At 41.1% G+C, this 12180-nt stretch overlaps 1 protein-coding gene across 1 annotated transcript in view; it reads right to left on the bottom strand.

Moving 5' to 3' along the window:
- Positions 1–6069: 6069 nt before the first annotated feature.
- Positions 6070–12180, bottom strand: part of LOC113034742 (zinc finger matrin-type protein 4) — a 66899-nt gene continuing 60788 nt past the window's right edge. Inside the window, exon 7 of the mRNA XM_026189715.1 lies at positions 6070–7022. Coding sequence (XP_026045500.1) covers positions 7001–7022 — 22 coding nt within the window. The 3' untranslated portion in view covers positions 6070–7000. The remainder of the gene's footprint in view (positions 7023–12180) is intronic.

Genomic DNA, 12180 nt, shown 5'->3' with positions numbered 1-12180 from the left:
GACAGGGAGTCTCTGACAGGCTATAAGTACAACAGCCTGATGCATGGAGCAGAGCACCAGAGTGGAAATCTGTTGCTCCTGGGCTGTCTGGGGTTCACATCATCACAGCTGACAGCTAGTGTGCATAGGCACAGCATGTAACATGATAAAATGGGAGAAAGTCCAAGTCTGCCTTTGATTTGGTGAAATATATAGGTTAGATGTCTAATTTTGTACTGATGTATTTGTGTAACAAGAGAAAACAAAAACTCTTATATTATTTATTAAATGTTTTATTGTCTGTCCTTGCTAAGAGGTTTTAATAATTGAATTCATTCCGGTTTCAGTCAGCATAACCTTTTCCACAAGGCAGGCATTGTTATTCTTCAACAAAATAAAATATTGTCAAATCAAAGAAAAGTTTTGAACAATCTCCCCTGAAAGTCTGCCTTTTTCGATTCAGCTCCTTTGCAAATTTAAGACGTGGTGTCGGTACACACTCATGGACTCAGTGTGGGATTTAGCTTTGTTCACACCCTGTGCCACACATGTCCTTTAAAATGTCAGCTGGAGACGTACCAAATCTTTATTGTGACATTTTCAACACATGCTTCTCATAATGGGGTGGTTGCACGCTGTCGCAGAGAGATAACTGTAAAATCGTTGGGTACCATCAGTGTGACTCACTGATATCCCTTGATGTCTTTTAAGTTGATTACTGCATTTAATTCAGCGTAAACTCCACGGTGATGCCGGGTCATGGCAGGACTAGAAGAAAGCGAGCTGTGAACTGCACCTACAGTGAAAAGATTTCCTTTTCAAAAACCCATCCCAGTAGAACATGGGGTTACAGTGATAGGGTCATGAATATGGATGAGCTCAGATAGCATACCCTACTGCTGCCTAAGTGGAGCGATGGCCTAGTATTCTCATACCCACTGACTAGTACACAGAGGTTGGGTGGTGCAGTGCAAATGACATAATACCAGAATTAATATTTTATTTAGCTCATCTCCTGTTGACTACATCGCACCATAGTGCTCAGTGGCTGCTGTTTACACTGATACTCTCTCCCACCTGCTGCTTCCTCTTCTCCCTTTCTCTTGCACTTGTTTTTATGCAATTAGTGTTCTGTTTTCTTCTTCTTTTTCTTTCCTTTTTGCTTGGAATAACAATTTGGTTTCTAGGAAGAAAATTACAACAATATATGATAAAGATTTCCTGCAGCTCAGCCTCACTCCACTCAGCACGTTATTATGCTCATTTATTTAAATAAAAGTTTAAAGAAAGCATCTGTGTGTGCTTGTGAGGTTGCTCTTGGCACACCCCACCCAAACTTTCCTCCTCTGTTACTCCGAATCTACATAAACTATTTTGGGAACCAAACTTTAAGGCTGTTTGTTTCCCTTCGACTCGTTTTCATACAAAACCTTCCAGCATTTTCTGCTTTTATTCCAAACACACACACAAATGACAAACACACAGTGTTCAGTCCCCGGCCATGAATTTTTTTCCCTTTTCACATGCTTCCTACTTTAATAATGAGCCGTCACCATGGTGAACATACAGGTATAACAGCTTGTGTATTTATAAGAGCCTCCAGCAGTCTGGCAGGAATAAGGACATCAGCTAAATCTGCATGATATGTTGATCTGTAGATTGGTTATGGTTGGTGGAATTTATCGCCATGAAGTAAAAGCTGATATTTCAGCAGATACCATTTTGCAAGAACATGGTTTAATTCCTGAAAAATAAATAAATAAATAATAAAGAAACACTAATGATAGTAAATGATAGTAAACTATCCCACTAGAAATGAATAAAATCTTTAATTAGTTCTTGAATTTTTCTACTTTTCTAAACCTCTATGAATTTAGTAGAATCATTATCAATGTGACTATTAATATAGAAATTCTTTTCAGAGTCAGATTTTGCAGTATAAGGAATAATGCCTTTGACCCGCAATTTCAACTACAATTATTTCTGTGTATAAAACGACAGAGCACCTTTGTCTTTGTCTCATGTGCTGTATTATAATTTGTCTAAGGAGCATATAAAAAAGTCAGTTTGGAGAAGGAAGTGGCAAAGAAAGTGATGAGATTTGTCGATAAACTAAATCATTTAGATCTGTCACTCAGGCCCTATAGACCACAGGCAACTATCTGTCGCTAAGGAAAAGTGTGTATTCCCCAATTTGTTGGTGAGTGGTTGCTGGCTGTCTGTGAAATCGATTGCTAAAGCCCCAGTCAACAGCCCTGGAGACTGGTTAGTGACCAGATAGCCTAGCAAGCTTTGAATCCTATGGAAAAATGTGAATTCCCTGACCGGATCTCAGGTTGCTCCTGGAAGTCACTAGGCAAAACTGGTTATAAAGACTTATATAGTGCTGCATCGAAAACTTACTTGCAATGGTAGGTGGTCCTTGCAATTGGTTTGATCAGCAGTAGGCTGTAGTGTGGAAATATTGCCTGTTGGTCTACAACCAAGCACTAACTGCTCTCCCAGTGAAAGTGTGACGCTCTTTGGAAAAGCTGCAGATTTTGAAAGGTGTTGATTGCAAGGCTACGGTACAACTTTCACTTTGAAGGTGAAAGGTCTGTTAACAGTTTGTGTCATGCTTTCAAATTTCAAAGAGTGTTTTCAGACAACACAAGTCTCCATGGTTGACCGGAGCAATGTGCCAGCAACCAAAGCAATCACAAGGAGGTTTTTTCAGTGATGTGTGCGTTTTGCAACAGATTTCAGCTAGTTACAGCAGGCAACCACTCCCCAGCTGGTTGGGGAATACAGTTTTCCCTGGCAACTGGGTTGCCAACCAGTTTCCAGGGCTGTCTGACTGAGGTCTTATTTGTTACTGCAAATTGTGAAGTTGAGCAGTGTGATAACAGATGAATGCTTAAGTAAGAGGACATTTCAGACGTATTCATGGTGTCACACACAGTCAGAAAAAGGAATACACACTTGTGGTTTTTGCAAGAGAAAATAGATGTACTGTAGGTACCATTGTATTCATCATCGTGTGTTTACAAATGTGCTCAGGCTGCATAGCTCACAGCAAGGCTTCCACAGTTGATAGATTCACAGACACCCACCCGCAAGCATCATATCACACAGTTCCTACCCATAGATACATCTCTGTCATATATTATGTAACATCTGCTAAAATATGTGACTCATGGCGCAGTCATCATCTGCACAGACTGTGATATCGTCACACACAGACATCACTCCTATTGTGAATACACTAGTGTTTGAAAGAATGAAGTCAGTGTAAATAGTCATCAGAACAGTCATGATGCACATCGACAAGCAAGAAACAGACTTCTTGTTTTTGTGGTTTTGTTATGGTATAAAAATATCCAGCGGTTTGTAGTCCCACTTTGTTGTTTTGGCAGCTTTAGGAATCCACTGGCATTTCAGATGTTTCTCTGCAGGGACTGTCTTTATAGCGACTGCAGTTTTCCTCACGAAAATGACGGCTATCAGAATCCCTCTAAATGAATGTGATGACTCACTGGCTTCCAAACACAGAGTTTTGGTCCATCATCGCCGACTCTTTGAGTCACCATTACTTTATTTTCACTTATGTTTATCTATGAAAAACATGACCCAACAAAAGACTCTCATCCCAGTGCCAACATATTTGTATTTTTCAATAATATAAGAAACATTTCGCTTATCATCTGTGGCTCAGTGGAGATAAACACTATGAATACAAAAATCCTGTACTACTAAAAACACGAACTTCACCTGTCGCTACTGCTTTATTTACACAAACCGCTTTTTTTGCTTTGTTGAACTATTTCACTTCAAACCCACATTGTATGGTTGTTACTATTAGCACGATTGCATAAAAACCATATATCTCAACCATATATCTGCAGAAGAAAAATAGTTTCTAATCAAGTAATATGTAGTTCACTCTCTTCACCGCGAAATAAGCAAAATAGAAAAGCAACAACCTTTTAATGTGTTTACAGATGACCAACAAGAACAAACAGAGGGTAGCTTTGCATTGACTGCTGTATTTCTCAGTCTTTTCCCCTGCTCATAGCCAATGTGATGTGCCAGCATGGGAAAGTGGAGCACGTCTTCTTGTGGTGCTACAGACCATTGTTTAAATACACTTTTCAGCCTGAAGACACTTACGAATGAGGTTGTTGTGCAGTGGTTACTGGACTAATATCTAAAAAGGCTCTCCTCTTTATTTTTTTGATGAATTGGTAAGATGTTGAGATGAAGGCAGTTCAGCACTAAAAGGTGATTTCTTTGTTCAGGTACAAGCATGTGCATTAATTCATTACCTAGCTATCACTACAAAGCAGCGCTATTACCAAAATGCGCGAGAAGTAGGTTTCAAGAAGGCAAGTGAATGCAATGTTCTACACTTTGCATGCATTGAATTACACCCCAGTTGTATTGTACAGTGGCTGCTACATAAGTGTGAAGTTTCTTCATTCTGGCAGTAACAGAAAAATAAAAAACATATCTAGTGGGGCAAAAAAGTATTTAGTCAGCCACCGATTGTGCAAGTTCCCCCACCTAAAATGATGACAGAGGTCAGTAATTTGCACCAGAGGTACACTTCAACTGTGAGAGACAGAATGTGAAAAAAAAATCCATGAATCCACATGGTAGGATTTGTAAAGAATTTATTCGTAAATCAGGGTGGAAAATAAGTATTTGGTCAATAACAAAAATACAACTCAATACTTTGTAACATAACCTTTGTTGGCAATAACAGAGGTCAAACGTTTACTATAGGTCTTTACCAGGTTTGCACACACAGTAGCTGGTATTTTGGCCCATTCCTCCATGCAGATCTTCTCGAGAGCAGAGATGTTTTGGGGCTGTCGCCGAGCAACACGGACTTTCAACTCCCGCCACAGATTTTCTATGGGGTTGAGGTCTGGAGACTGGCTAGGCCACTCCAGGACTTTCAAATGCTTCTTACGGAGCCACTCCTTTGTTGCCCGGGCGGTGTGTTTTGGATCATTGTCGTGTTGGAAGACCCAGCCTCGTTTCATCTTCAAAGTTCTCACTGATGGAAGGAGGTTTTGGCTCAAAATCTCACGATACATGACCCCATTCATTCTGTCCTTAACACGGATCAGTCGTCCTGTCCCCTTGGCAGAAAAACAGCCCCATAGCATGATGTTTCCACCCCCATGCTTCACAGTAGGTATGGTGTTCTTGGGATGCAACTCAGTATTCTTCTTCCTCCAAACACGACGAGTTGAGTTTATACCAAAAAGTTCTACTTTGGTTTCATCTGACCACATGACATTCTCCCAATCCTCTGCTGTATCATCCATGTGCTCTCTGGCAAACTTCAGACGAGCCTGGACATGCACTGGCTTCAGCAGCGGAACAGGTCTGGCACTGCGGGATTTGATTCCCTGCCGTTGTAGTGTGTTACTGATGGTGACCTTTGTTACTTTGGTCCCAGCTCTCTGCAGGTCATTCACCAGGTCCCCCCGTGTGGTTCTGGGATCTTTGCTCACCGTTCTCATGATCATTTTGACCCCACGGGATGAGATCTTGCGTGGAGCCCCAGATCGAGGGAGATTATCAGCGGTCTTGTATGTCTTCCATTTTCTGATGATTGCTCCCACAGTTGATTTTTTCACACCAAGCTGCTTGCCTATTGTAGATTCACTCTTCCCAGTCTGGTGCAGGTCTACAATACTTTTCCTGGTGTCCTTCGAAAGCTCTTTGGTCTTGGCCATGGCGGAGTTTGGAGTCTGACTGTTTGAGGCTGTGGACAGGTGTCTTTTATACAGATGATGAGTTCAAACAGGTGCCATTCATACAGGTAACGAGTGGGGGACGGAAAAGCTTCTTACAGAAGACGTTACAGGTCTGTGAGAGCCAGAGATTTTCCTTGTTTGAGGTGACCAAATACTTATTTTCCACCCTGATTTACGAATAAATTCTTTACAAATCCTATCATGTGGATTCATGGATTTTTTTTTCACATTCTGTCTCTCACAGTTGACGTGTACCTCTGGTGCAAATTACTGACCTCTGTCATCATTTTAAGTGGGGGAACTTGCACAATCGGTGGCTGACTAAATACTTTTTTGCCCCACTGTACATGTTGCCCTTCTCAGAAAGATTTTTTTTTATCACCTCCAGACTGCATCTGACATCAGTATTTAGTGCTATGGGAATGTTTTGAGCAGTAAATGATTCACAGAGTTGCACAGACCCTCTTCAGAGCAGAAGTTCAATAGTTTCTTTGCTACTTTTCTCTCCCTTTTAATCTTCAGGTTTTGATTATTTTGGCATATGTGAAAATGAGTTTCAAAGTGGCACATCCGCAATTGGTAGACAACACTAGATTCAAACCAACAGCTTTTTGAAGTTATGGAAATTCATGCAATCTGCAATGGCTGAGGTCATCGGGAAGTTTCTTGTCCTTGAAAGTCTGGGCCTGAGTAGGTCTCAAGTGGTCTGAAAGTGAGCCGCGCTCACGGCACCGTCAGCATCACTGCATATTAAATACACGTTGAAACACAAGATTCTGGTCAGACTTGGTTCACGGTCAGAGCACTTGGGGGCGGGGGACTGCTAGTTACATGGTTACTGTAACTGCTGTTCTGTGACGATCATTGTCATGGTTTTCACCACTCCGAGCAATGCGCTGACATCATTTCAATTTCAGGATTGTGGTTCACACTGGAATTACATGGCAATACACAGCCGCAGGTCTTCTGACGGACGCCGGTGTTTAGAGCTCGTTGAAGGTGCTGAATAGATCTCAAAGATATATTATTTTTTGATTAAAGATAGAAATTAACACACTCACAATGACCCACGCACTCGTACTGCAGATGTGTGCATAAGTGCCTATGACACACATATAGGCTATATACACAAACACACGCATACTGAAGTTGCACTGCACGACTTTCGCATACTCTCGCATACTAAGACAAGTCCTCTTTTCGGAAGTTGTTTATTCCAATAATCTCTGTCTTCATCACTTCTTCTTTCCAGAGTGGCCTGTCTCTCTGACTTACTGCTGGTGTTGCTTCAGGCTGAAAACAAAACACAGAAAAGAATTTGTTAGTCGTGTTCTGTCTCTGACATAGGCAGATCCGACAAGACAGGGCTCTTTAACCACAGGGAATATCAAGCCCATGGGGCGAAAGATATTTTAGTGTCTGATATGTTTGGTCCCGTGGAAGCAATTTAATTTACCTGTAAATCCGCGTCTCGTGCCGTTTTTCATATAGCGCAGTCGTCATTTGTAATATAACGAGACATTGTAACCTTGGATTGCTGTTATTATATCGTATTATCTGCTGCACTGAAAAGAATTCCCTTTTACCGGGAGTGACAGCTCGACTTTATGTAAAGCATTAACCAATAATCCGGTTTCACAATCTTCTCATAATTACAGCAGCCTTCTATCTGGCTATACTCCAAATTGAAACAAAGAGGAAAGATACGAGCATAAACCCTCATGTTTAAGGTGCGGTAATTACTGTGGATTTAGCCTTTATCTTGAACCGCTGATTGTTTTTCATGATGACGGCTGCTGCGGCTGCATTCTGCGGCTTTATCGCCACGAAACAAAGCAAGTGTGGTGGCAAACATGCCGCATTTAATTAAAACAAGGAGATAAATCGGATTGAAGATCACGCCACGCAACACACACCTAACTGAGTAGGCATTTTTAGGGCAGGGTGTTCAAAGGACTCGATTCTTGAGAAATCCCACAGCTGATATTGAGAAAATGAAATGAGTGCTTGGTATTTCACTTTTCTAAATGTCATAGCAGAAATCTCAACAATAATGCGCAACACTTCCTTCATCTCGGCAACGCTGTTGTGTAATTGTTTCTCACGTCAGTTTGAGGTGCCTTTTAACTTTCATGATGCTGTTTTGAGAGGTTTTCTCTCCAGTATGAGCTAAACTTCTACAAACTGAGATAAAAGTCAAGTGAAAATGAGATGTTTGGCTTCATACGTCTGTATCAGTCTGAGTCTGACAACGTGTCCCCCGAAAACCACAACAAATTCCACCATTTTCAGCTCAGTCCTTGTTAAACTGTCATTCCTGTCCTAATTGGGCTGTTGTCCCCACCCACCCAGCATCTCCTCCGCTCACACAGAAACACACACACACGTTGCCAGCTGAAATGGAGTGAGAGAAAGAGAGAGGATTCATGGGCACCATAGCTGTCAGCACCTATTCCGGTAATGGCTGTTAAAACAGTGGCCTCTACACCCTGTCTGGTCTGTCAGGACTCATCTAGCACGTTAGATTCTCTGAAGAGTGGAGGGCACGACTCTGGTAGCTTGTATTGTTCTCTCTGAGGGGACAGGTAGCAGCAAGGAGGGGCGGGAGGGCAACAAGGTGGGAGGGGCAGAGCGAAAACACTGTGGGGTAGAAGAAGGGGTCAAAGAAAGTCAACAGAATGATGTAAGCTGATAGAAAAAAAGGGCCTGAATCCAAATTCTTTGTACATTCTACATAAATATGTAAACATCATACACAAAAGGTGTTATTGATACACAAAGTAATTATCTAAACAAATAATTTTATCCAGAGATTTTTGTTTTGACCATTCTACAAATCCCAATACAAGCACTTGGGACACTGAACAAAACAAAATGCAGCCGTTTAAATACAGCATAAACAATTTATTCTGAATAAATAAATAATACCCATTTTGAATTTGATGGCAGGAACACGTCTCAAAGGACCATGCTCACCACTGTGTAGCATCCCTTCTTCATTTAACATCAGGTTTACAGTTTACGGTTGATTCTAATTAGTTTACATTTATTGATTCTTGCGACCACTCAGATGTGGACTGATATTTATTCAAGCAATCTTCATATTTTAGGAGGTTCCATCAGCATATGTTTAACATTCTTTCTTGATCCAGAGCATTATTACCGTTAATGATGACAATGTTTATCCGGCTGATGATACATCACAGGTTACAGGTTATTTTAATGTGTCAAGTACAGAAAGACAGTGATACGTTTTATTGTTGGTTGGCTGCATTGCACAAACTAATGAGAATCACAATTCATTAAAAAGTCAAATCCAGTACAAATGCCATTTTGCTAACATCTGACCAATCATTCTGTGGAGGGACAGACGAACTCACCTTGCTATCGCATAAGTTCATTGGTTGTTAGCTTCAGCCTCAGGTAGTTGGCTAAACGACAAAGCTACCAGATTTTTTTTAAAAATCTTTGTGTTAAATAAATCATTAGACTGGTACAGTTAAGCGGACGATGTTTTTTTTCTTCACTAGCAGGAAGACTCACGTGTTTTACTATTTACAACCTGTCAGCAGGTACACCTTTTAACTCCATCAACAGTGACAGGCTCCACCTGGTGGCACAAATATGTACTACAGCAAATCCACAATAAATTTCCACCCCATGTCCTTCAGCTTTTACAGTTGGTTTTCATATGAACGCACAATAATATTGCTAGCACCATTTTCAGTGATGCACAAGGTCAAAACATCCTATTTCACAGTTTTCTTGTGGTTGCCATGTGAAGGGCATGTCTCCAGTTGTTTAATAATGCAATATGGAGTGCAGCCTTTTAAAAAAATTAAAAAATTAAAAATTAAAAAATGTGTGCATGCAGTGCGCAAAGCCGTGCCAAACATTTCACAATCACTTCAAAGGGAAGTCATGCCTGTACAAAAAATAATTAATACACACTATAGCATGTTTGAGCAATTCTATCACATCTTATGGTGAGAGAGGTACATATATATTTTTTACTCAAGGAGCTTTTTCCCCTGATGCTTGAAAGCCAGTGGCATACTTTATTTATTTCTTGTAAGTATAAAGCAATTTCATAAAGGGCAGTGTAATAACTGATTCAGGGAGCTTTATTTTCCATAAAATAATTAAGTAAAGTAAAGGCTGTGAATGGTTTCTAGGATTTATATTATGGTTTGAAATTTTCCCTGGGTAAATGTGAGGAAATTGTAATTGTGTTTAAATTCAGGTCTGTATGTTATGTTTGCTCAATAATATGTTTGAACTTGCAGGTCCCAGCTTCCATTAATTACCAGGTTATTTATCATATTGTTTGGAAAATGTCCCTTGGCGGTTTCTATAGAGCAACATGGTCGAGGGATCTGCTGAGTGTGTAGTGAATACACAAACACCCAACATGTTCCTCCCTTTTGCATAATGCCTTCAACTTTTACATTGAGTGCTTTTGACATAGTAAATTTGTAAGCGCTTTTCTGTTTCTTTTTAACGTTTACCTAACAAAAAAATATTTATTATGATTGAATCAATTTTATCCAGTCAAGAAAACATTTTAGTGGTGATGACTATTCTTGAAAAAAGCCCTGCCATACTTTTATTAGTCCAGTGTATGAGCAAGGTGTTACATGGTGAGGAATAGAACGATGAAGGCTGGAAAGATGACAGAGCCAAGAAAAGCAGCAGGACACTAGAAGGTGAAGCTGGGGAAGGGGTACAAATAAAGGTCACGGTCTGTGAGTGGATGGGGTCGTTAATAAATAGACTAATCCAATAATCTCTCCCAGGGCCACACATGTGGGATGTAAGATATATGGGGATGAGAATGTGTGTGCGAAAGAGGGCAGAAGCAGTGCACGAGCCTGTGTGTCCGAGGGAGGTGTTGGTGAGGATGTGAAGGTCACCTTGGCACGCTTTGGATGCGTGTGTGTGTTTTTGCATGTCAGGTATACAGTTCAGCAGTGGCAGTTGCAAAGGGAGCAGCGATGTGAGTCATGGTTCACGCATGATCCGGCTAACCCCATCCCCCAACACAAACCACCACCCTAAAAAAATAAAAATCAAATAAATAAAACTCACCCTTACCTTATTAAGTTAACGGACAGCAACACCCAGGGCGGTGTATGCGTAAGCTTGTGTGTACGTGTGTGTGTGTCTGCATACAAAGTCTGCCTGTTTGTCTGATTTTCGGGTGAAAGGTGTAAGGGAAGACAAGGACAAATACCTTTGGGGGAGATGAAAAGAGCCCAAGGCATGAGCCTACCTCTGAGTGTGTGTGTGTTCAAGTGTGACAGAGGGGGCATGTGAGACGAGAGCCAACCGATGAATCCTGAATTAACCTTTTCCTCGCCTCAAGCGGTGAGAGGATGCACACACACATTGATGGGGCTATTACACATGCATGCATATAGCAAGCCTGGCCTATTAGCAGGTCGACAAGTCAACCATTTGCATGGGATTTATCTTACAATAAGCACTGTAATCTCCAACTGTCGTTGCCACCCTCTCTCTGAGCCTTTCCCTTTTAAATGTGCATTAGTCTATTTTGTGTCTGTGTTCTCTGACGCTAAATAATTACCGGGGTGAGTAGGCTAAATGGATTGTCCCAGACCTCACCATCATACCTCTGGGGCCTACGGCAACATCAGCATAAACACACATTAAAGCAAGCCAGAGGTCGAAATATATCAAAACAAAGCGCCCAGAAAGCAAAGGCCATGCAAACCTAGTGGGTGATGTGAATGGAAACAATATTAAATGGGCAGTTAAAGTTCAGGCAGTGTCATTGGTCAGAGAATAAGTATATATTATAACCATACTGACAGCTCACATCAAGTGAAATACACTCTACTGCACTTGGTTTTCACTTGTGGGTTCCAAGTAGGTAATTAGTGACGTTTCTTTGTTTACTTTTTACTTTCAGTGTATCTTTACACACATAGAATCTTATCTGGATCTGTCAGTATGCTTTATATTTACTGGAAAATAGCCTTAAAAAAGCCTTTAAGGTAGTTTTTATGTCAGTTATGAGTTCTTTAATAGAAGTTTTGCAAGCCCAAACCACTCAAAGTAGTACTGTTGATTAATATTCTAGATTTGATTATAGGAACTAATTAATATTTAAAAAGACAGACATTTAATTGTGAAAAACACGTTAAAATATATAATAAAAATATTAAAAAATGCTTTCTCTGCGACCTGCTGGAGCGGGGGGGCTAGGAGGAGGAGTTGGCCGTCCGACTGCGGTCTGGAGTGTGGGGCCTCCCTGCTGCTGCGGAGTCGGGGCGGTCTGCCTCCCCCCACCGCAGGGAAAAGGGTAACACCACCTGGGTCTGGGGGCAGTTCCCCCCTCCAGGGGCAAGGGTACCTAGACCCGGTTTGTAGAGTACGCTTGGGGAGTGTGATCGTGTGTACAACGTCTCTTTATGTCTGTCTCCACGTT

Source organism: Astatotilapia calliptera, chromosome 13 (genome assembly GCF_900246225.1).
Source record: "Astatotilapia calliptera chromosome 13, fAstCal1.2, whole genome shotgun sequence".
NCBI lineage: Eukaryota > Metazoa > Chordata > Actinopteri > Cichliformes > Cichlidae > Astatotilapia > Astatotilapia calliptera.
This window is presented reverse-complemented; position numbering and strand designations above follow the sequence as displayed.